A 25758-nucleotide genomic window follows, 5' to 3' on the forward strand; every position below is an offset into this window, starting at 1 on the left:
TCCTTGCATTGTCCACTGCTTAAACTGTTTCCTGTCTAGCATATTACATAACTACAAGCCAAAATATTCCTTACTCAAAAGGTGAAGGCAAAAGTGCATTTAAAAACATGGACTACCAACACAGAACGCACTGATCTATGTATTTTTATTAGTCAATATTATTAATAAATATACATACACAATATATAGAGACAAATACATATACAACATATTTTTTCAGGTGGTGCCAGGGTTCTGTAGTAATTTGCATCCAAACCATATACATGAGGTTGTTGTGTAATGTCTGTCGAGAGAGAAATGCAAAAATACACAAACTAAATCCCAGCATATTCAAATTCGCCAGCATGCAAGCCTTGAGGAAGGCTAAAACAAGGCTTTCTGAATTGACAATATTCTGATAGTTACATTGCAATTCAAAAATGTTTGGGTTCTACATTCTATGCAAATTAAAAATCCTCCATCCAGGCATCATTGCAGAATCCTTTGGGGTCTGGACGGCTCATTGCAAAATTGATGAAGAAAGAAATTTTACATTATTATATATCCATTGCTCCGGCATGCAAGCATTTTAAGATTTGCTTTTGATTCAACTTATATTAGTCAATTAGTAGTCAAACTATTACATTTCTAGGACCAGTATTTTTAATTATCTTTATAAATATTTAATGAACATGTCACTTATTTACATTAATTCTAGTTTAAGAGGTAAGATCTTTTTTCCCCCAAGTTTTACACTTCAGAGAACATTGCCTTTCCATTGATATCTTCCCAAGTGATACAAACTTTGGGTTTATAGGCCATCCTGGTCACGTCCAGCTCTGGTTTACACTCGTACCAGGTTTGCAGCAAGTGATCCACCTGATCTTGTCTGGTTATACCATGCAGATGCTCCTCTTCTTCCTCTTCATATTCATTATGGATTGTGCTGAGTCTGAGTGCACTTGAGAGGGGCATTCTCACAGTCACGTCTTCTCGCATATTCTCAAAAAACTGCACTACACATTTTCTGGCAAAATCTCTGGCATGAAGGACACAGGTCTCATCGAAGAGCTTCTGCTCAATGTCCAGGTAATTGCTCCAGTAGCGTGTCTGCAGAAAAGTGGCGTGATTGAAGCAAGGCTTTAGGACACGTCCCACAGCGCCCAAAAAAATGAAGAAGAGGAGGATCGACCAGCCTATTGCCTTTGAGAAGAAGATAAATTGTACAAGAAGAATAGATGAATCGTCTGGTTATGCAAAGTATGAAAGGATTTTAACCACCTACAGATTTGTTAAAGGTCTGCTCCTGTCAACTTTGGACAGCTCAATCTTACTTAGCAGCTATCAAGTCAAAAATGGCATTGACATCACGGTTCTTTGACTAAAGACAATGTAAGCATTGAAAAAATGCACCAAAAAATGTGAGAAAACCCATTCACCTGAGAGTAACAACGCACATAGCGTGAGACAGCTTTCCGAAAACTGCTGTTTTTGAAGATGACATCCTCTTTACAAGGCACCTTAGCCATAATCTTGATCAATTCTAGGCCAGTGCTGTTTGGTATTCCTGTAAAATATTTCGGGTCTACATTCATACTAAATGCGCAGATGAAACATTTTCCATCCAAGAGTGTCATCAGAATCCAAACCATGGGGGCCAGAAGTGACCGTTGAAACACTGATGATAGCAAAAATCTGGAAGGATAACATAAGTGTTTTTGTAGTCCTGTTCCTCGTGTACATACTGTACTCATTAATTTAATTGCAATAACTAGGTAATAACTCTACTAACCCTGAACCTACCCCTTAACCTAACCCCAACCCATTTAGTTACCTTATTACAAGTACTTATCACAGGTAAGTACATTGTACATGAAAGTACTAATTAATATTAATAGTAAAATGAGTAGCCTATGAATATTATTTGGCTTCTAACTTACTTTACCACTGCTGGATTTTTTGTCCTCTTGCCCAGGGGTCTGACCCACTCTTCCATCAACACCCCAGTATGACGATTAACTAACACTCCCAACAGGAACAATATAATTGGAGGGACGAACATGACCCCTAGTGCGTACATCTTATTGTATTGCGGTAAACAGGGGCAGTTGAAATCAAAACTTGTATATAACTTGACGCTTATAAGTGACAATATTATACAGATACCATTGGAGATGGACTCAGAATTTGACTGGAAATATTGCAGAACCAACTTTAAACGATCCATTTATTAGTTCAGGGTTATCGCTATTAGAGGCTGCAGATTAGAGGCTACTTATCTGATATTCGACCGCCAAGTACGCTGTTCAAATCTGCGCTGTTCAAGTCTGCGAAAAGGACAAACGAGAAAAAAAACTAACTTGAGTAATTGTTAATTTAATTAAGTTATTGTATGGCTCACTTGTAAAATAATCTTTCACAGGTATTAAAGCGTCTCGCGAGTTCTGCGTGCTGAAGTGTGATGGGTTCACCTGTAGGGCACGCGCACCTGCTTCTTTGGCCACACCCAAATGTGCGCACGAATACCTGACTTTAAAAATAGGTAAAACTCGCATAGCAGATTCTTGGTGTGTTTGCTTTCTTTCCTTTGAGTAGACGAATGTTTTTCATATTTTTCACAAAACGGTCTTCCCGTGACCCTAAAGAATAGGCTTTGGAGAAAGGATGTATCTTTTTTTCGCAATAATTACCGCGTAGCGTGACCGCCAGGAAAATAACGTTAAAAAATAATGTTCAAAATGATCATATAAACTGATGATTGATTTGGGGTTACTTGATAAACTCTCATATCAAAATAGTATTGTAGGTGTATTGTGTACAATAAGTTATTAAACTTTGGTGAGGTAGCGACCTCGTGTGGGTATTTGTCGTCCGCCTAGGAGTCACTCCGCAGCTGCACATTCTTCAAAATAGCCGATAGAAGAAGAATAGTAAACACAGTAAATGCCTGGTGGAAAACCTTAATTTGATTACCGCCGTTTGTAGATATTACTCTAGATCATAACATGCTTTTGATGCTTCAACAGGGCTATGCACATTTATTTTTTGAATTGCATCCACAGTATATGCACATCATAATTTTCAATGTACGGATAACTTGTGCGCAAAAAAATAAAAATAAATAATAAATAATGTTTTCACCACCCCCATATGACGTTGTCTCAAGAGCGCGGCTGACCCACGTGCTTTATATAAAGGAGCGATTAACGGCCCCATTGGTCACTTCCTGGATGTGAGAGCAGACGAGGAAACAGACTAACGGTAGCCTACTGCAGCGTTTTCTCTTGTGTCGGTTCCGTATCGGTCTGAAACAATGAACAACGCTGGACTTTAACTCGTGGATTACAGTGTAAGTTTCTGTTCTGTTCTTGGTCTACAACAAAGACTCAGCGCGAGTATTGGCCATCTGTTGTTTCATAGATTATTCGAGACACCGTCACAGCTGTGATTAAAATGTAAAAAAATATACAAAAGTTTTGTAAACCACAAGAGTTAAACACATCCGAAGACGTTGTTAAGAAAATGCGCAATTGTGTCGATTAAAAAAAGTAGAAGTTGTTAGATGCTCTGCCTTTGGTTTATTACGTCACCGCCCTCTCTCTCTCTCGCGCTGCTGCTGCTGATAAACTTTCTATTTTCTTACAGACACGCGTGAACAAATGTTTCCTCTGTAATATTGTCTAACTATTTGTAGGATATATTTCTCTCTGTTTAATGACTAAATTGTTGTAGCTGTGTATAGCCTACTCCGCCCTTGTATTTGTAGACTGTGGGAATATTTGCAGCGCCACACAAATTTCTCAATTATCGTCTTTACTGGAGCTCAACCATTATTAGTCAACTACCCGTCATCATGCACTCTATTTAAAACCTTTTTTTTTTTTTTTACTTGGCATATGATGCAGTTCCACATAAATAATTTAAACGCCCCCCCCCCCCCCTCAAAAAAAAAAAACTTTCAAACTTATTAAATATACATTTTTGTTTTGAAATGTTTTTCTTATAGTAACCTAGTATAGTTAAGCTTGACGAAGTATGTAAACAGAAAATAAGACTGAATGAGAATATTTGCTTGCCTTCTCATCATGGTGCATGAAGAGTTAAAATAAGTCACACGACTTGTACTATGAATGGCATATCTTACTACTATACATATATATATATATATATTATTTTCTACTATAAAGTGCATATCACTTCAAAGATTGAAAAAAGTTGTGCCTCTAATACTTAAAAAAATATCACAGGACACCAAAGTGTACCCGTATCATGGAATGTGCAAGTAGCTTGTAGATTGTATAAATAAGGAATTTTATCTGCCTCATTCCAAGAATCACTCGGACTCCAAGTGCCACACTATAAATAAACCTGTTACGTCACGTCCTCTTCAATGTATATGAGGTTCCTTCCAAAGCTTCAGTCAAGGCAAAATTACAAAATACTTAAAAAATAGAAGAGGTGAAACCCCAGTTTTTTTTATTTATTATCCAAACCTCAAATTAATAGATTAACAGATACTTTCCCCCGATATAATTTTTTTAATTCTTGTTTTCAGTAGATATTTAACAGAGGTTATCTGACTTCCTTCCCCAGTGCAGCAGAGTCCTTTGTATTACAGTTCAAAAAAAACCACCCTGAAGAATGACATGTTTTCACGAAAGTTAGAAGATGCATTTCCTTTTTAAGAAGCTCACATTAATCGAGAAATTTGTGTTTTCTTAGACGCACAGTGAAGGATGCAAGGTGCTATTGCACGGGTTTGCATGGTGGTAGTAGCCGCTATCCTCAACCACCCACTGCTCTTCCCTAATGAAAACACCACCCTCCCTGAGCAAGATGACGAGCTCCTGTCCCGGATGAAGGAGCACCAGGAGAAGCTGGAGGCCGAACATCAGCGCCTGGAACAGGAGATCTCGCAAACAGAAATTGCTCTGGTTGATGATCAGGACGGTTACAGCTGGTACTTTTGGAGCACTCTCTGCCTAGTCATTTTCTTCACAATTGAGGTCTGCAGGCAGGATATAATCCCTACCGAAATCCCAGACTCTACAGAAGATGAAGATGGAGATTCCAGTGCTGAATATCTCAGTGCCAAGAATGTAGTCCTAGATAAAGGTGTCCTAAGTAACTTCTGCAAGACCCGCTTCCATCCTTTCATCCACGAGAGCGGGAGAGTGCGAGAGTTCATCGAGGGCTTTGCGGATGATCTGCTCGAGGCTTTAAGAAGTGTTTGCGATCGAGAGTCTGACCTGGAAGTCGAGGACTTCGTTGGCATAGGCAGCATGTTTGAGTCCTGGAGGGTGTCTAAACCTCCTACATGTGACCTCATTGTGCCTTTTGCTCCTCCACGGTCATTCAGGTTTGAGTTTCAGCTCTGGTGCGACCCCTCCGCTGAAATCCCCCTGGACTTGCAAGGATGTGGAAGGATTAAACTACTAAAACCAGGTGAAAATGGCACAGGCTGTCTTTGTGGCTCAACCAATCTCGGTGATGATATGCTGTGTCTGCTTCACAGTAGAAATGAGGGTGAAAAGCTTGAGGATCACACACTGGTGGACCGCCACTGTGAGAAGAACACCTCGTATTTGTCAAAAGATCAGATCATGAGATGGTTCCAGATCTCAGTGAGCAAAGCATGGGGCCTGATCTCTCATAAGTACGATTTTGAGCTAGCATTTCAAAACCTAGACTTCCCCGGAGCTCTGAAAATCAGATTTAGGTCTGGAAAGACTGTCATTCTTAACATTACCCCTGCCGTTCAGTTTGAGGACACGGATGCTTACCTCATCTCTCATTTCCCATCTGACACTAGTAACTCCTCAGACATTCACTGGCAACTCTCACTAACTGTTTATGAAAAGAACCTGCTTAAACATCTGGTGAAACGACTTCCTACAAATTCGTGTCATGTTCACTGTCTTCAGATAGTTTCTTTCTTGCACAAAAAGCAGACAGCTTTGACTGGGAAAAGCGCCTTTTCTAATTATCATATAAAGACGGCGCTTTTGCATCTGCTGCTGAGTAAACGTCCTGCGATGTGGCAGCCGCAGAATCTCAATGACAGGTTAAGAGATCTGCTCAGCTTCCTGCAGCAAAGCCTGGAGGAAAAGAGACTCTATCATGTTGTTGTCGGGAACCCTCGCATCCCAGTCGAACTTCTGGTTCCCAAAATAATCCGTACGGCAGAACCGATAAACCTGTTTAGGCCTCTTGTATTACAGAGGCACGTATATGCCAAAATGGAGGAGCATTTTCAAGAGATGGTTATAAATACCTCTGTTCTTGTTCAAGAATATAGCCCTCACGTTTCTAATGGTTGCGTGAGGCATGAATTTAGCTCAACAGACCAGACATAGACTTTGGCTTTGAGTGCAGGGGATTTTTACAGCCTAATTACATAATGACGTTATGCAGCTCAAATGTAAACAACATATTAAGCACTGACTGTTTCTGACGCTGTGATGATATTTGGGTGTTTCTTTAACTATAACCATTTTTTTTATAATTTTTTTGTCCCGGGGCAATATTTTACCTTTTACATTTTGTTATACTGTATGAAAGTGAAAGTGACAAAAAAAGTGAAAGTGACGTGACATACAGCCAAGTATGGTGACCCATACTCAGAATTCGTGCTCTGCTTTTAACCCATCCAAAGTGCACACACACAGCAGTGAACACACACACACACCATGAACACACACCCGTAGCAGTGGGCAGCCATTTATGCTGTGGCACCCGGGGAACATTTGGGGGTTTAATGCCTTGCTCAAGGGCACCTAAGTCGTGGTATGAAGGTCATGTTAAAGCAATCTTGTAAACTTTTGTCTGTTTTAGCATTTATTTTTGTTGCTTTCCAAATGCCATTTATATATATATTTTTTTGTTTTACTCTTGTCCCAGACTGAGACCATCATAAAAATATGATCATTACATTTTTTTAATTATCATAACGAAGAGTGAATTAATTTAATAATTTACTATTAATAACTTCTCCTTAGTTTTAGTGTTATTTTCACAACAATAAACAAGCTTTGCATCTAATAATAATAATATACCAGAATCAAGTTTATTGTTAAAGTTACCGTTTTTTTGCTGGAGTTGAAATATGTAATGTGTGAAGAAAATCAAGATAAATATTTTTTATCATGCATAATTTCTAGCTGTAATGTTGTTTAATTATGAAAAAAAATTGAAATCAAGTATTTATTTAAATTATCTTAAATGCTTGCTTTTAAATTGTGCTTAGCAAGACAAAGCAAAAAATAAATAAAAGTTTAAAATGAAATTTCAACCACAGAATGTTACTAAGCACAATACATAATTTGAGATGTGACTGAAATGACATTGCTGCTATAAAATAATAGGATTTTAAGAAAGTTTATTTTCCTAAAGTCCACAGGGCCGAAAGTGCACATGGTTGAAGAAACATCCACTTGCTATTCATCATCATTCTGGCAGCTGATTCAGTGATCTTTGGACCATTTGAGTTATTGCAAATGATGTAATATCAGGTTAAGAGTTTAAATTATGTAACATTATCTGAATATTTAGGAGTGTTATCAGTTTTGATCTTGTCTGCCAACATAAGGGGATTGTTGAAATGCCTAAACAAAGTGTGAGCAGCAAGCACATCTAAAGAAATGCTGCACAGTGTCATGTACAGGCCCAAGCAGAAGCTGTTTCACAGGGTTGAAAAAGGCTTTTTTGTCTATTCTCTATAATGCACTTGTTTGAATCTTTGTAGTCTTTATATTGGATTTTATTTTTTTGATGCAATAAACAAACTTTTATGCAGTATGCAGTTCTCTCAGTAAGCAATGTTGTTTTGCAGCTCCACGACATGTTGTGCGTGGCTCAGTAGCATTTCACTTGTGACCAAAGAGGAAACTGGTTAAATATAGAGAGATTCATATTTACATTTATGCTTTTGACAAAAGCTTTAATCTGAAGCAAGTTACACTGCATTCAAGGTACACATTTATGTTTTATCAGTTCTTGATTTGCCTGGAAATCAAACCAATGACCTACCGGAAAGATACGTGATTAAAGGAATAAACACAAGGAAATAAGATTTGCAAAAAAATATAATGTTTATACTTTGTACGTTTGGTTTATTTATATTCTTGTATGAATGACAGACATGGTAATATACCCAAAGTAGCCATTTTTACATGGCCTTCTGGGATCTAATCTGAGGCTTAAAAGCACAATTGGCTATAATTGTAGTATAAAAATACAGAGTAAGAAAAGTTATGTTAAAAAAAATTCCACACAGATGAACAGATATCCTGTTTTACTCTATAAACCATGATCATAATTAGGCTTTCCGTCCATGTAGGTGTTGAAGAACACTTTGTGATCCTCTGTTTTAAACATGGTGGCTTTGACCACTGGATCCTCGAACATGCATTCAATCCACTTCCTTAACTCAGGAGTGTTGGCCAAACAACTGAAACACAAATAGAGACACAGAACTATTAAGTTTACAAGCAAGTTACACACTGGAGAAATACTTACAAAAGATGAATTCACAAGAAGTTTACTTGTTTTGTGCATAAAGTTCACTGAACTAAAGTGCTTTTCATTTCAACTTTCATTCAAGTTTTCATATCAGATTAACTTCACCTCTATGACTCAGCACACTATTCCTCTTGCTGTTGGGTAAAATATGTGTTTTTATCATACATTCATTATATATTGCATAATGTAATATGCATGTTTCTAATAAAAATAAAATAAAAACGTACTGCTTTACACCCATCATCTCTGCCCTCTCAAACCATGGCCAGATCAAGTAGTCTATCATTGTGATTGAAGCGCCGCCAAAGTATTTAGTCTTCTTTTTCGCCAGATACTGAAAAAAGGTATATAAAAATAATTTATTAACAGAAATTGTAGAATTTTTCAGAATTCGTAGGAATTTTAGCCCACCTCGTTTAGTTGGGAGACTTTATCTGTAAATTCTACTTCAGCCGCTGAGACGTCCTCTCCTCTCTTCTTGCCCATAGAGATCTTGTAGAAGTATGGAATCACCTAAAATGAAGACGAATTTCCAAAAATCAGTGCATAAATTCACTTCAATCAAAAAACAATGAAGATACATAATGTACATGTTCCATATTGACAAACTGCCTACCTTTGAATAAATCTCCAGCAGCATTCTCTGTTGGGCCCGCTCAAACGGGTCAGATGGGAGCAGTTTCTTCTCAGGGTAGGCCTCATCCAGGTACTCGCAGGTGATTGGTGACTCGTAGATCACCTGACCACTTGAGGTTTCCAATACTGGCACCGTCCCTGAAGGATTCTTCTCAAGAAACCAATCAGGCTTATCCTTCAAATTGATGTTGATAATTTCATGTCTATTTAAAAGGAATATAAAATCAATAGGCCTGCTAGTTAGTTTATAGATATTAAAGAGAGAGATTTTCCTCGCAACCACAACAAAAAATGTTAATTAAGAAACTCAAATCTAATTGACGATCTAAATATCAGATGTACACATTAGGCACACCTCAAACCTCCATGTAACCCAATACTGCACGGTAGGGCAACATTAGTACTCACTTAACTCCCTTGGCAGTGAGCACCAGTCTTGTTCTCTGAGCAAATGGACAAAATCTCATGCTGTAGAGGCGAATAAGACCATCCGGCACTGGTCCAGGAGCAGGACATGCTGTTACACCAATGAAACACATGGAGCACAATAATGTCAATATTTACAAGAATATGGAAAAGTTAGTTACATAATATGGATGGAATTTCATCAGTAAAATAAGGTTCTTAACTGTTTATTAATCAGATTTTAAGAATTTATAATATGTTTTAAATAAAACATATTATATATATATATATATATATATATATATATATATATATATATATATATATATATATATATATATATATATATATATATTTAACAAGGATTACGCAACATGGGCTGATAACATCTGGGAGATTTTTCTGCAACCGGGTAGGTAATGAAACTTGTGGATAGTGAAACTAGCTGAATCTATGTAGACGAACGTGAATTCATATCTGCTTGTTTGGTTGTTTTTACGAACGCCTTTCCATTTTCAAGTAATAGATCAAACAATGAGACTGTGAGCGAGTCTGATTTCCTTGTTTTACCTTTTCCTTGGCATTTTGGAGATGGAGCCATTATCAGAGGGTTCACTTAAAGAAGATGAATCAATCGATGGTGAGCCTACAAACAATAAAAATAAAATAAAAAAACATTCGCGTAAGCGTTTTATGCATAAGTTTCAAAAACTGTAGCTATGTGTTACATAACGGAAGGAAGAAAAAAAGGGGAAATACTTTTGCGTAGATTATCATAGATGCTTAACATATTTTACTAAAAGCAAACAAAAATACATTGAACGTTTGCTTACCTGTATAACCGGCTGAACTGACTGAAGTAAACGTTAACTTGAAAATTGAGTTTTTATGGAAGAATAGGTGTGGCTGAAGATAATGACTCCTCCTCTTACAGTCTACTTAATATTAACTTACACCAATGTTACTTTCAAAATAAAGCTCTTCTACCAAGCTACTTAAATACAAAATATTCTTAAAGATAACGTTACTTCTCATCGATGTAAGAGTAGATATACCATATTATTTTTTACAACTAACGACTATAAATGATAAACTGCTAACAAGTCTGCTATTATATCCGAATGTGTTGATTTACTGTTCATTTCTCTGATTATGCCGCGTTCTGTTTCCTGTACAATCAACTATGAACATACCAGACAGCTATATGCGGAACACATATTCGCGTATCACTGCGCGCTCTTACAACTGATCGGTTTTTCTGCCAGGGATTGTATCTTCGAGCGGAAGGATACAACTGAAGAATCGGTTTAATAAAATAATTTTAGAATATCATGTTTTCTTAATACTTTTAATATTTATTTCACAGTTATACAACATAGCCTCCAAAAGCACAAACATAAAATATTATTTGAAAAGTGAATGAAAGTTTTTACTGTTTGTGAAATGAAAACATTAAATACATTTAGAATATAAATGTCATTAAATCATTTTGTATTTGAATAGTATGATACGTGATAAACTGCAACAAAATCAGTTGGGAACAGTTTACCTGCAAACGTCATAATAATTCATTATAATAATTCCTTAGTGTAGTGGAGCCTACAACAATTAAACACACACACACATATATATTTCGCATTTTTTAGTTAATAGATAAAATTTCAATATAGGCAACTGAACTAGGAAAATTTCCCCAGTTTCCATTTCACTTCATTTTATTAAAAATGTATTAATCCTTGTCTAAAAACAGACAAGGCTATATTCACAATATAGCTTCTTGCAGACGTAAGAGTTGAGATGACAATGATTTCTGGATTGTTGAATGACTATTTATCTTCTATTTGTATCACAAGTACAACATCTTATTTTATAAAAAGATAATCATCTAATCTTTGCTTCCACATTATGTTCACTGTTTATGTGTCTGTTGTTAGTGTGGGTGTCTTGCAAAGTCATGCGGAGGTTTCTTTTGCAGTTCGCGGTGAATGAGTCAGCTTGTCAGTATAGAATTTTTTTTTTATTATTTACCCTAACACAAGGGTCACTTGGACATAGGCTATGACACAGACATCTCAAAGCTTCTGCAAAGTCATGCTTAGCAATGCAATTAATATTTAAGAGGCAACTGATAGATCCATTGTTAGTTTTTAGCTTTATTGTTCTGGACAGGGTGGAGCACTTCAGCAAACAAGGGAAGAATTGAGAGATCACCTAACCCGTTTACTGCATGTTATAATCAACAATGACAACTGCAGAACAAAAAAAAAAAAAAAGAAAAGAAAAAAAACTCAGAAGTTTAGTTTCTTTCTTCTGAACACAGAACAAAATATTTTAATGAATTTTAGTAACCAAACAGTTGATGGAAGCCACTGACTGACAAGTTTTTTTGGGGGGGGGGGGTGGGGGGGGGGGGTTCACACTATGGAAGTCAGAGGCTACCTGTAAAACCTCAGTGGCACCTGCTTCTGGTGAGATAATGGATCACATATAATCCTGAGAAATTAGTGTATGATGGTAACTCACTAGAAAAGTGGTGAACACCTAATAAGGAATATTAGGGCCATTTATGCAAACACTGAAAGTTAAACTCTAGAGAGGTGTGACCGCCGAACTGAGAGAATGAAAACCGTTAAACCTTGAGCAGGGGCACAGTGCCTGAAGTTGGCATACTATATGTATATTCCAGTATAACAATGACAGCATTTATACTGGAAAATCTCCTTACAGACAATCAAAGAATGAAGCTGGTCTAAAAATGGATTAGTCAAAATTAAAACAATGTTTATGATGTACAGAATATTTAATCTATTGACTGAACACCAGAAAGTTTTGTTTCCTTTTTTAATTTTAATTGTACCGACAATTGCATATAATGCATATAATTCACTCTGAAAAAAAGAAGAAAAAAAGTCTCTTAACCTAAGATTTTTAGATTTATAAATTTTGATATCGACAAAGAGACAAAAAGATTGATATACCAGGCATGCAATTCTCTTTTCATATTAATCAGGATCACAGTATAAAGGATGGACTGATATTAACATACCTTCTGAAACAATATATGTTAAAGCAGACAGGTGTGTTTTACCAGAGAACAAAGATTTTATTCTATAAACCATAATCATAATTGGGATTTCCTTCCATGTAGGACTTGTAGAACACCTTGTAGGTGTCTGTGCTGAACATTGTGGCTTTTACAGTGGGATCCTCCAACATGTGTTCAGTCCACTTCTTCAGCCGAGGAGTGTCATCCAAGCAGCTGGAAATGATAGTTAATTCCAAAAAATAATATCAAAAAGACTTTACTAATAAATATAAAAAAAAAAAAAATAAAAAAAAAAAAAAAATCACAAGTCTAACTGAATTAAATATTTGTAATCCACTAACGAAATTTGAGTTTCTTACCGCTTTGGTTAAAATTTTATATATTATTTTATTTTTTTTATCAAGTAAAATGTCTGCATTTGTTCAACTCGGTCATAATCTACAATCTCTCTTTCTCTATTGCTAGTGCACATAAATGGGATAGATAAAATGTGAAGAAAAAAAAAAAAACATACTGCTTCAGATCTATCATCTCCATCCTCTCAAACCACGGCCACATCATGTAGTCAATCATTGTTATTGAATCTCCTCCAAAAAACTTGGTCTTCTTGTTGACAAGAGTCTGAAAAAAAAATCCATTAAAGCACAATTTAAGCATGATGTGATTCTGATATCTGAACTCAGCTGAAAAGGATCTTCAGACATATGTTTAACATCAGAAATACAATATTGGATCTTTATTCCACTCAATTATGATATTATCAGTATTTCAACAGACCTCATTAAACTGGGCGAATTTCTCTTTAAGTTCTGCTTCAAGTGAAGACACATCTTCTCCTTTAGACTGGCCAACAGGGATCTTATAGAAGTAGGGAGTTACCTAAAAAGAGCATCCATTCAGATTGATGAAACGGATAAATTAATTTAACATATACATATATATATATATATATATATATATATATATATATCCTATGGAATGAGTTAGGAAATACCTTTGAGAATAGCTCCAGCAGCATTTTCTGTTGGGCCCTCTCAAACGGGTCAGACGGGAGCAGTTTCTTCTCAGGATAGACCTCATCCAGGTACTCGCAGGTGATTGGTGACTCGTAGATCACCTGACCACTCGGGGTCTCCAGCGTTGGCACTAAACCAAGAGGATTCTTCTCCAGAAACCAATCAGGCTTATTCTTCAAATTGATGTTGACGATGTCATGTCTAGGGCAAAATACAATTATTCATAGGGGCCTTTCCTTTTCACTCAAAGCATACACTGTTGTTCCCCAAACCAATTTGAAATCATTTTATTAATGCAATGTCATGCACACCCTCTGCACAACAAAAATACCTCATACTAACTAAATAACTCACTAATGCCCACTGATGTTTGTACTCACTTGATTCCCTTGGCATTGAGCACCAGTCTTGTCCGCTGGGCAAAAGGGCAGAATCTCATGCTGTAGAGCCGTATATGGTCCTTTGGCACAGGACCAGGAGCAGGGCTTCCTGTGGCACAATTTAAACAAAAATCACGTTAACCATCTCTGCGATGACATTGGTATATAGTAATGTGAGTTTATAATGACCCAAAATGCATTTTCAAGTAGGAGCTGGTTTTTAGTATCGACAAAAGCATTTCACATGATGTTGCCATTATGTATTAAATTTTCATTATAAAAAAATAATAATAGTATACTTACTAAAATGTATGGTCTCTTTTGTGGATGTAATTTTAAGATATGAGACATATATTAATTTAAAGTTAACGATCTCTTGTAAACTAACTCTTAAGATTGACTGCCAAATCCTTTAATAGAAACTTATTCAATAAAAACAGGCGTATTTTGATACTTCAAGCAATGCAATCTGTGACAGTGCGGATTCCACCAGCGCATGACGCAGCATTTGTATGGAATACGCATAGTCATAAATAACAGTAAGGTTATAGTGATTTGATCGAAGTGCAGTGTCATACTGCCGTCAGCACTAAACACACCCCAGGTCAAGCTTTCGTGTACACATTGAAATAACAATTAAACTCCCCGTTTACTAACACAACAAAGACACATCTGGACATGTTTATCAAAGTCATTTGCTCAGTCACTGAATCTACAACACAATACTTCATAATGATTTCTTACCTTTTCCAAGACATTTCTGAGATGCTGCCATTGTTTTTATTAGCAGTGGAGGAGCGCTGGTGGAAGAATAGACCTGGAAAGGTTAAAGTACATTTAGGAGCAAAGTCTATTTCCATTAAAATACTACTGTTGTATTTGATTAACTGAGACGACAGAAAGTAACTTAAGTTACTTAAGTAGGAAGCTAAGGTAACCATTGTTTTCATAAATTCAATCATTTAACGTTACTGTTTCACCGCATCGAACTTAAATACATAAACTATCGATAGGATAAATAAAAGATATAAGGCGCACTTAATATGACACTTACCTGTCTAATTGTATGACTTGCCACACAATTTCGGTGGTTAATGTGAAGTTGGTCTATTTATTGGAAGGCGGCATGTCTAAAGATTTAATGATTAAACTGCAAACACGTCTTTATTTCAAAATAAAAGTCCTCAGTAAACATTCAACCACTACTTATTGAAATGTAATTCAAAGCTCAGCGATCACTGTAATGAAAGACCTCACACTTCGTATTATCTCTTCTTCTCGACTAAATGTAAACTTTATGGCGATCATTTAAATATGCAAAGCATTTTAGGTAAAATTTTGTAATTACAGATGTATGTAATATTTACATTTTTAAATGTGATCAATCCCTTCTACCAATGTATAGTGACTTAGCATTCTTCTTGGCTTTAGCACCTATTTGCATGATGAATGGCGTTCCCCCCTGTATTTCCATACTGATTTGTGGTTGGTTTAATCATAACACTGCAGACAATATTTTCACACTTGTCTTGCACTGTCTGCCATTTGCTTCCGGACATGAAAATGATGTCCCCATTCTTTGCTGTGTGAGATCTTTAGAGGAGAATTGTTGTATCTTAATAGTTGTGAATTAATTATCAGTAATATGCAACATTTGATTACTGCAGTTAGAAAAATGTATTTTACAAAAGTATTACACCACACAGATTAACATAACGGATATCACTTTAATTACTTTATTTGTCATGTATACAGTAAACACATTAAAACCTAGGTGTTCTTTCATAAGATGCTTTTAACCCATGTCTGAAATATCCTTAGATAATAATCCAACAAAACAAATAAAATATAATAATATGCAAAATCTTATACAACATTCTGTGATGAACTCTTGTATGAAGGCTGATCATCTTTGGACAAAAACATGGTTGAAAATGTGATGTAAAAAGGGAATAACAAGACTGTTTTGATTATTGATTATAGTTTGCCCACTGATGAATGATCACAATCATTTCTAGCTGCTTATAACTCATATGAAGACTTTTGTTGCCATCACTGCCAAATCCAAAATATAAAAAGACTGTGCAGGTATATGTCTGACCAAACACATTTTCATGGGACCTGTGACTAAAGAGCTGCGCTTTTCTCTTCCTCAGCATCGTTCTGCCTTTCAATCTGTCTGTTGTAAACCTTTACTTGGAGCCTCACTGAATTCTTAAGCTTTCAAAAAGTGAAGCTGAAGTGCATTATTTAAACATGACCAATTTCATTGCCAGACCTCACACCTTTCCAAACATTCACAGTGAGCCTTTAAAGTGCAGATGCGGAACTACCATAAAAAAAAATTATTATAATACCTCTACCACCTAAAATAAAAGTACAATCAGCCCATACAGAAAACAATGAAGTATGTAAATAAATACATTTCTGGTGTTACATTGCCTGAATTTTGATTGCATGTTCTTGGTTCTGCATCAGTTAAAAATGCATCCTCAATATATATATATATATATATGTATATAGAGAGAGAGAGAGAGAGAGTTGCTACAAGACTGCAAAATGTGATTTTAAAGGAATCCAGATATTGACAAAGTAGTTACTCTATGATTAACAAATCATACAGGTCAACACAAACCCGATCCAGTGATGATGAATAAATGTATTTAAAAGAATGACTTGTTACTTCCTGTCACAGAGTTCACCATGACTCTACAAACGTTGTGATTTAGCAACCAGGGATTCATATTTAGTCCAGCTCCAGTCTTGAGTCTGTGGGAAAGAAAAAAAGCAGTGAGTGTTCCAGCGGCAAATATGTGCAGTCATGATCATATACAGAATTTCTGAATAAACCTACAAAAAGCACTTACCATGATGCTCTCTGATTTCTCTTCAGTGGTTTCTTGCAGTAAACTGGTAAGCTGACTCAAATATCGCTGGTTCTCCTCGAGTAAATGATTGACTGTTTCTCTGAAAACAAACACCCGTGATCACACACGCTGATAAACTCAACTTGAAACCTGTGAGGTGGTGATAGTATCACTACTAGCAGGCTGCTCACTAAGGCTTGGAAGAGACATTTACCCCTCTTGTGGTGGCACCTGCAGGGACATGGGCAGGCGAGAGGAGCACTGGGCTTGAGTCTGGTTCCATGCTGACAGCGAGGAGGACATCTCTCCACTCTGACTCACAGTGCTTCGTGTGCTGTTTTGTGCCTGAACACAAACACATTCAAATCACAATCGTTGGTTAAGCTAAAAAAAAAAAAAAAAAAAAATGCTTCACACACAATGGCATTTTAGAAATGCTCTGAATGTAGCTCAACCAAGTCAGAAGTATTCATTTGACAGTTTTAGTTTTGCTGAGTTTTCAACTTACTATACTGTATGTCCGACAGTTTTTACAGTAATGCCGATTATTCTTTGTTTTGAATAATGTGACACTATTGCTCAAAAGATTAGGGTTACAATATTTTATGAAAACCAATCTCTGTTCATCTCTGCTCAAATGTCACCAAGGCTGCATTTATTTTATCAAAAACACAATAAAACAGTATTATTGTGAAATATTTTGACAGCTTCCTATTTTGATATATTTTCAGCATCATTACTCCAGTCTTCAGTGTCACATAATCCTTCAGAAATCCTTCTAATATGCTGATTTGGTGCTCAAGAAATATTTGTTTTTATTATTATGACTGTCGAAAACAGCTGTTTGGATTCTTCATTAAATATAAAGTTCAATAGAACAGCATTTATTCTGAAACTGGAATCTTTTGTAACTATTTAAAAGTCTGCCACTTTCTAACAACTTTATCTATCCTTGCTAAACAAAAGTATACATTTCTTAAAAACACTGTCTTTTTTGAGCAGTAGTTTCTGTTTATTTGCATTTTGGTTTATGTCTATCAAGTTCCAAACAGATGGAATGATCAGATAACGGTTGACACGTCCACTGCTCATACACACTTAACCATTACGATGGAAAGTCCAGGATTATGTGCATATCTGGCCCCGAGACATTAGAAGCATGTGACTCACACATGCAATCTTCAGTAAATGCCAGAACTCTCTCTGTCTCTTGATCTGCATCTGCATGACCGTGCTGTCTGCCTCCTTAATGCTCTCCAGTGTCCTCTCAATTTTAGGGAAGAGGTCGATGATCTTCTGCTTACTCAGAAGGATTTTACTGCAAATAAGATAACAGCAATGCTGGATTTCAACCATAAAATGCAACAGCAGCATTAATTTGTTTACTAGTCGCAGTTTGAACCATCACAATTCTCTTTGATTGTGAACTGGATGGTTTCAAAAGCTTTTTACCTGAGGTGTGCATACAGATCCCTCAGTACCCGGTCCTGATTCTGGACAGTCTGTACAATGACCTTCACCATCTCAGAGCTGTCACTGTAGCCGTGCTGAGGGTCTGGCACTACGGGAAATGAATAACACTATATCCTGACCCCAAAAACTTCTTATATAACAATAAGAATACATAAAGAAACAGATAAATCACCCATGTCCTTGGAATGAGACATGGGGCGAATGAGCATGCAAAATTAGATTGTACTTACTTTTGCATTTTGCCTTCAATTGTCTGTAGAGCTCAACTGCTCTGTCTTGCCTGTGATGAGACATGATGTCAATACAAAAGGTTTAGGGGCACATCTACTAATACATTTAAGAATGAACTTACAGTTGCTCCATGACATCTCCTTGTCGACGAGCATAAGGACTTCTCTGAAGCTCAACTATTTCTGAGTGCAACGCCATTATTTCCTCATCCAGGTGGCCGATCTCTGCCACCTGCAAAAGCAAACAAAACCTTTAAGTTGTTGCTAAAACAATGCCATCCCACATGAACATTCATTTTATAATATACTACTGTTCAGAAGTTGAGGATCAATAGTTAATCCTTTTAAAAATGATGAAAATCAGGACTCTATAAGGCAACAAGATAATTCTATTTCATATCAATTTATTAAAGAATCTTAAAAAACTTTCAACATTCAAAATAATAAATGTTTTTGAGCACTAAATCAGCATAGCTTTGCCAAAGGAATAAATTAAATTTGAAATCAGAAGAATGGAAAACATTTATTTTATATTGTAATATTTCAAAGAACAACTGTTTTTACTGCATTTTGAATTAAATGAATGCAGCCTTGTTGAACATCAAAGAGTTCTTAAAACTTAAAAACCTACAGACCACAAACATTTGAACAATAGTGTGCCACATTTTAATTATGTGATATGAAGAATACTTCAGTTAAATTTCAAAACAAATGTATCCGTCTAATTTCAAATTGACATAGATGTAAAATGTAGAATTTATCCACAGCACCTGTACAAACGCAGAAGCCTTCTCTTCATTTTCCTGCCAAGCCTTCAGCATCTTTTCAGAGGCTTCAGAAAGAAACAAGTCATTTTAGATAATCATCACTAAGGCAATAATACATTTCTGACAATTCAAGGAAATCTAGCACATTGAAACGCACATATGCCGTACTGCATCTGATCACTGTACTTCTCCAAGTCATACTGTATGCTGCTCTTAAAAAAGTCAAGCTTTGCTTTGAGCTGCTGCGAAAAGGAGAACATCATGTTCTTATATCTCGTAAGGTTGGTGTTATAGCGGAGAAGGCTCAACCTACAAACACACAAACCAGAAAAACATTGACTCATGAGCAAAAAAAGTCCCAAAACACAAAACATTCACATTAATAATATACTGGACGTACATGGCTGCACGCTGGCCCTGGAAAAGGCGGCTATAGTCTTCTCTGAGGCCACAAACGTAGCTTACCGCCTCACCCCAAACCTTTTTAAGGGCACTCAGAGGAAGCGGAGTTTTGGTTTCCCGCACTGTAACAGAAACAAAATGGGTGGAAACTCTAAATTCTTTTGGAAACTCAAATGTTAAAATCCAACAAAAAGTATACAACCCCGCCCCCAAGCATATTTAAATAAACAAGGCATCTATAGAATTGGCACACATAGATCAATCAATTCTTACCGATGAAGTTCACACTCTCAGGAAGTGTTCTAGCTGTTAGAGGTCCTGAGTACTTGGTCAAACTCTTGTCAAACAGATATACAATGTAGCTGTCCCATCCTCTCTGATGATTAAACAAAAGGAATGAAAAAATCGCAAGTGATTTACTAAAATGACCTTTGGAAAATTAAGAACGCATTCAATTAGCAAGAAAAATACTTACTACTCCATCTAACACACACTGTGCAGCAGGTTTCCTGGGATCTAGCATGACTCCTGTTTCCTGCAGAAGCTCTTGATTCAGAAGTTCGATGTTGGTCTCGGTCTCAATCTTCTGTTGCAGAGAATGAAGCCCTTCATCTGGGCTAAGCAGAAATGAGTGAACCTGGGTCGTTGTCATGTTTAAGATGTGCACAACCTAAAGAAAAAATTATATTTCAGCTCATTTTTCTTTGCCAATTTTGCATTATTACAGAAGAAAGCCTACTTTTTTTTCACTAAATATGTAACATTTTAATGAAGTGTCAAACCTTCATGTTCAGTATTTGATCTAGAAGACCAAAGCATTGGGGCTGTTTTGTTTCTGGATTCAATCCTCCTCCCCTCTGTACTGGGTCCCACTTCAGCATCAGCTGTAGCAGCCCCTCCAAGGGCTCCAGTAGTGTCCTGCAGTACCAAAAACAACTAGTCAACTCAGAGACCCCCAAAAATATAGTAACAAAAATGGTGGTGCAAGAAATACACGTTTTTTTGGTCTGTATAAAGGCTACCTGCTCAGATTGTTGGGGTACGGGAGGTGGGTTGAAAAGCGGACTTCACCATTCATGTCTTCTACAGCCATTATGTCCTTAGGACCTTTGTTTCGCACTTTGCTTGTCCTAGAAAAATGAAAATATGTTATATTCCATGTGAACGTAAGATGCAAGCATTGTGGCATAATTAATATGTAGGTTTTCAGGACATATACCACTGCACAGGCTGAAGATTATGAAGAAACGGCCGAAAACCACAGCAGCACTCAAAGATCATGGTGCCAAAGCTCCAGTAGTCCACAGTGACCGTGTACGACTTGCCTTCAAACAGCTCTGGAGCCTGAAACATTCAAAAATGTCACATGAGCCTTCAGAAATCATTCAGATATGCTGATATGGTGCTCAAAAACTGTTATTTTTATGTTGAAAGCAATTGCACTGCTAAATATTTTTTATAGAAACCATAATAAAAAAAATTCTGGATTCTTGATTAACAGAAAGTTCAATAGAACAGCACGCAACTAAAATACACTTTTTCGTAAGATTCTAAATGTCTTTACAGTTATTTCATTTAAAGGGATAGTTCACAAAAAATGTACAATTCTGTCATCATTTACTCCAAATGGATAGTAGCCACTAACTTCCATAGTATGAAGGGTAAAAAAACCACTACGAAAGTGAATGGCTACCATCAGTTAACATTACCAACATTTATCAATATATCTTTACACTCATACAGGTTTAAAACAAGCAGAGGGTGAGTAAATGATGACAGAAGCCCTTTAACACATCGTTACTAAAGAAAAGCATTAATTTATTTCAACAACAACAAAAAAATGTACTGAACTCAAATTTTGAACAGTAGTGTTGTCAACTTATTGTGATAATTGCTTTTTCTAATCATTGATGAATGCAAAAGCATACCAGATATTGTAAAGTCCCCACAAATGAAGTACACAGGCTCCCCTGATCTAGGTCTTTGGCATAGCCAAGGTCGATTATCTTGTGGACAAGCTGCAGAGACATCAAAACAAGTTTGGTTGAAAAGTATGTCAATATTACAAAACACTGACAAACTACTGAACTGAAAATACCTTTCCATTGATGTCTTGAAGCACAATATTCTCTGGTTTGAGATCTCGGTGAATGATCTTATTCTCATGGAGGTACTGGATTCCAGAACCTGGAGAAAATAAAACAAACTGTTGTACTTACCACTCTTATTGATCGATAATAAAAATACTAACAACAGTTTGGAAATGACACATTACCAACATCATTGAGTAGCGCCAACACCTCACTCTCTTTTAACCCACAACAATTTTCTGGCTTGCTGAGTAACTACAAGAGGAAATACAAGCACACAAAGAAGTTAGTAAAAATGTCATCAGAGCCAGAGGGCACTTGAGACGAGATGCAAAGAAGACGCACCTTTCGAAGGTCTCCCTTGGAACAGAATTCCATGGCTAGAAGCGGTAAATCGTTCAGGGCAATGTGCATCATCTCGTCAGGCACATCCTTTGCTGTCACCACATTAAGGTGCTTCAGCCTGAAAATTTGGGGGGAAAAAATGGAAAAACCCCCTCATTCGACATTGTCAATTATGCAAAAGTGCATACATACATGAACTATATATTAAAGGGTTAGTCCACCCAAAAAATTATGTCATTAATGACATTCATGACCCTCATGTCGTTCCAAACCCGTAAGACCTCCGTTCATCTTCGGAAACCAGTTTAAAGAGTAACTATACCCTAAACCAACTTTTTTTAGTTAATGATCTGTAAGAATGTGGCTTTATTAGTGCTGTTCATTGATTCGAGTAACTTTTTTGACATTTGAGTATAGTGTTTTAATTCTAAAATATATGGTGTAAAAACGTCAGGATGGTACATAGGTGTAGTGTTGCTGGTTGCGACAGCACTGCTGGACTGCATAGTTTACCAGCAGACCTGCTGGCCTGGAAGACCGCAAGTTCCCGCCTAGAGCTGGAGTGTGCAAACTGCATTTTGCACGGGATTGCCTCTCCAACGCAATGGAGGTGGAAATGGGCTTCTCCACACAGCTCACGCTGAAAAGCGATGCGGTGCAGGAGTTAAGACCACAGATTGAGCCAGCGGCTCGAATTGATATGAACAGACACCTCAACATCCTCCACTTCAGGTGAAAGTGGGGGAGAAAATGATCAAATGATCGCTCTGTTGCTAAGCTACTTGCATCATTACAGTCACTCTCCATTTTAGCGTCTCTGACAGCATCTGTCAATCAATCCATCACTGCGTGTCTCAAGTTCACGCCACACTCACTCAGCCCCGCCCTCGGTTCGTCCCCTCTATCTCCGCTGTGATCTGCCCACTTTTCAAATATTGTCAGTGGGTGGAGTCAGGCTCTGACCAGGGGTTTAGTTACCCTTTAAGATATTTTAGATTTCTGAGAGCTGGGTCTGTTGTGAGCGTGTTCATGACGCTGCTGACGTATGACGTCATGAACGCACTCACAACAGACCCGGAAGAGAAGACAATGCTGAATAAAGTCATAATTTTTTTTTATTTCCGGACCAAAAAGTATTTTCGCTGATGTCACATCTACTACTTTTATGATGTTTTTATTACCTTTCTGGACATGGATAGTATACTGTACATACATTTTCAATGGAGAAGCTCTCGGGCTAAATCTAAAATATCTTAAACCGTGCTCCGAAGATGAACGGAGGTCTTATGGGTTTGGAACGACATGAGGGTGAGTCATTAATGACATCATTTTCATTTTTGGATGAACTAACCCTTTAATTTAAAATAAGTCAAACATTTGATTGCTATAGATTTACACACTTTTTCATAATCTGGATCTCTCGACTCCATCGGTCTTTGTTTTTTGCATTAAGTTCAAGGCGACAGAGCTTCACAGCAATCTTTTCCGAGGTTTCCTGCAACACATAACAATAGTGAGGAAAATAAACATTTCTTTGTCTTTACAGGAAAGATAACTAAGCAAAGAAAACAATACATTCCCAAAATCGACAGTACTTAACAGTAGCATCAAAGGCAGTGCATTACCTGATTTTGATACAGGTAGACATGTCCAAATCCTCCTGTCCCCAGCCTCTCCTTCATAAGCCATGACCCACAGACCTGGTTCTGTCTGAAAGGAGGTTTCTCCATCTGTACATCAGTGACACATTTCAAACATTTATAATGGCTGCTTTCAACACTAAGACAGCTACTTGTGTTTGATCATGATGAAAGCCTTATAGAGAGGATTCTTTACTGTAAATACCGTAGATGATGCTTAATTAGTGAGATCTTTTTTATCTACGGATTAAATCAATTCTTAGATATGGTGACACAGCTAGCAGGCGAGCTAATCCAAAGTGTCAGACGGTGATGACTTACCTTGCGTCAGTTTGTGTTTCTAACTTGCTTGAACCGACCACATCTGATGTGGAGAATTGTGGGACCTGTTAAACGATCGTATTAATCCATGGGAAACAAAAAAGGTATCCATTTCATCCTAAAACGAGCATCGGATGTCAGATTTGCTAACTGGCTAACTAGCTACACGTAAACAACTCGATGTGAACTGTTGGCCTACAGTCTCTTAGAAGCCTCCAAATGTCAGCTGTCCATAACACCAGGCACGGCAAACTAGGACCAGAGAGCACCTGAATATAAAAACAACTAGAACTTGCTGCCCTAAATTGATGATTAGACACGGTAGCGCTGACTGGCGCACTGTTGTGATAATTATTGTTGACGGCGGCCACGCCAGCAGTGTTGCCAGATTGGGTTGAAGATCTCCACATGGCCTTAATTTCATTTTGGAAAATGGGGGGATTTCCCCTTTAGGTGGCTGTTATTGGGGGAGTGAGGGTATTTTTTTAGACATATTTTTAAACTATAAGCATCCTACCTAAATGTTTTGTCACCCAGTGTATTTGTATTTTTTTTTTCAATTTATAATGTCATTGATTCATATTTATATTGTGAGGAATATATTTAAAAAAACGTTGATTTCAAACTATGAATTTAATTAACTAAAAAAGATAAGTAAACCGTCAGTAATAAAATAAGAATAGATTAATGTCAAGCAATGGCACAAAGAAATACAATAAAAATGTACAATTAAAATTAACTGTGCGTTAAGTTTTTCAGGTAGGTATAACAATAATATTCAGTTTCAGAAATACCACATAAACTAAATACTCTTTTTAACTTCAAAATAACACTGGTTAGACTTAAAGGGTTAGTTCACCCAATAATCAAAATTATGTAATTAATAACCCTCATGTCGTGCCAAACCAGTGAGACCAGTGAGTTTATGTTCGGAACACAGTTTAAAGCCTGACTCACACTACAGGATTGTTATCCCGATTTAGCCCCCGATTTCCCCCTCCCGAGAATTGGAGCAAACATCTTGTCGATCACCTGGATCTGTCCCAATGTTTGGCGCGGATTATCTGGTCATGTGAGTTCACCGATCGAATCTCGCACCTCCCGATCTGCTCGCACACAAATCGGGGCAGCCCGATTAATATCAAACGTGTTTGATATTTATGATTTTTTATCAGGATGATGATGGCTACATGATTACGTCAGTACTTCCACAGCCAATGCGCAATACCGCAAAACAGCTGATGTGTGGCTTCGCTGGATAGTGGAGATAGAGGATACTGTTTCTTGACATTTTGTAGTAGCACAACTGTCTGTATAATGTGGTGAAAACACATCACAAGGAGAAAGAGAAGCGCTGGAGTGAAATCACCTCAGTACAAATGCACTGGGTGAGTGCACAAAGCTAGCACGCTAAAAAGAAAAACAAATCTGTGACGATCTGCTGCGTGAGATCACATGAGGCACTCCCTCTGGCATGATAATCTTAATAATATCTTGCAGTGTGTGATGTGCCACGATGTTCAAATCTTGTAGTGTGTGCACGTTTAATATCTGAGGCAAGATAATCTGCAAAGATTCTCCTGTGTGTACTGCAACCAGATTTCAAAATCGTTTATGATTTTAAAACTCCTGTGGTGTGAA

The 25758-nt window shown here is 37.1% G+C and overlaps 5 protein-coding genes across 6 annotated transcripts; 1 reads left to right on the forward strand and 4 right to left on the reverse strand.

Moving 5' to 3' along the window:
* Window positions 1-231: 231 nt before the first annotated feature.
* Window positions 232-2420, reverse strand: LOC113057529 (calcium homeostasis modulator protein 3-like). The gene is made up of 3 exons (XM_026224952.1): window positions 1920-2420; window positions 1419-1674; window positions 232-1182 (listed from the first exon to the last, which is right to left on the reverse strand). The coding sequence occupies exons 1-3, from the start codon at window positions 2204-2206 to the stop codon at window positions 730-732; spliced, it is 996 nt and encodes a 331-aa protein (XP_026080737.1). The 5' UTR covers window positions 2207-2420; the 3' UTR covers window positions 232-729.
* Window positions 2421-3185: 765 nt separating this feature from the next.
* On the forward strand, window positions 3186-6579 carry LOC113056968 (inositol 1,4,5-trisphosphate receptor-interacting protein-like). Its single transcript, XM_026223935.1, has 2 exons — window positions 3186-3328; window positions 4702-6579. The coding sequence occupies exon 2, from the start codon at window positions 4716-4718 to the stop codon at window positions 6333-6335; it is 1620 nt and encodes a 539-aa protein (XP_026079720.1). The 5' UTR covers window positions 3186-3328; window positions 4702-4715; the 3' UTR covers window positions 6336-6579.
* A 1471-nt stretch (window positions 6580-8050) lies between these two features.
* On the reverse strand, window positions 8051-10681 carry LOC113056972 (glutathione S-transferase omega-1-like). Its single transcript, XM_026223939.1, has 7 exons — window positions 10374-10681; window positions 10111-10186; window positions 9544-9652; window positions 9116-9338; window positions 8911-9012; window positions 8727-8833; window positions 8051-8428 (listed from the first exon to the last, which is right to left on the reverse strand). Exons 2-7 carry the CDS (start codon window positions 10139-10141, stop codon window positions 8278-8280), a joined length of 723 nt encoding a protein of 240 aa, XP_026079724.1. The 5' UTR covers window positions 10142-10186; window positions 10374-10681; the 3' UTR covers window positions 8051-8277.
* Window positions 10682-11931: 1250 nt separating this feature from the next.
* gsto1 (glutathione S-transferase omega 1) lies at window positions 11932-15176 on the reverse strand. Of its 2 annotated transcripts, none has more exons than XM_026223937.1 (7): window positions 15037-15176; window positions 14727-14799; window positions 13983-14091; window positions 13581-13803; window positions 13364-13465; window positions 13101-13207; window positions 11932-12799 (listed from the first exon to the last, which is right to left on the reverse strand). In XM_026223937.1, exons 2-7 carry the CDS (start codon window positions 14755-14757, stop codon window positions 12649-12651), a joined length of 723 nt encoding a protein of 240 aa, XP_026079722.1. In that variant the 5' UTR covers window positions 14758-14799; window positions 15037-15176; the 3' UTR covers window positions 11932-12648. The 2 variants fall into 2 exon arrangements, with proteins under 2 accessions (XP_026079722.1, XP_026079723.1); XM_026223938.1 differs by having other exon boundaries at window positions 14727-14782; window positions 15037-15133.
* A 513-nt stretch (window positions 15177-15689) lies between these two features.
* On the reverse strand, window positions 15690-24511 carry LOC113056969 (inhibitor of nuclear factor kappa-B kinase subunit alpha-like). Its single transcript, XM_026223936.1, has 22 exons — window positions 24118-24511; window positions 23782-23886; window positions 23557-23651; window positions 22157-22274; window positions 21997-22066; window positions 21820-21908; window positions 21650-21739; window positions 20941-21065; window positions 20744-20851; window positions 20504-20639; window positions 20197-20391; window positions 19995-20097; window positions 19720-19843; window positions 19477-19628; window positions 19323-19384; window positions 18675-18784; window positions 18553-18602; window positions 18302-18410; window positions 18020-18167; window positions 17064-17194; window positions 16850-16949; window positions 15690-16751 (listed from the first exon to the last, which is right to left on the reverse strand). Exons 2-22 carry the CDS (start codon window positions 23884-23886, stop codon window positions 16692-16694), a joined length of 2280 nt encoding a protein of 759 aa, XP_026079721.1. The 5' UTR covers window positions 24118-24511; the 3' UTR covers window positions 15690-16691.
* Window positions 24512-25758: the final 1247 nt, after the last annotated feature.

Source organism: Carassius auratus, chromosome 38, assembly GCF_003368295.1.
Source record: "Carassius auratus strain Wakin chromosome 38, ASM336829v1, whole genome shotgun sequence".
NCBI lineage: Eukaryota > Metazoa > Chordata > Actinopteri > Cypriniformes > Cyprinidae > Carassius > Carassius auratus.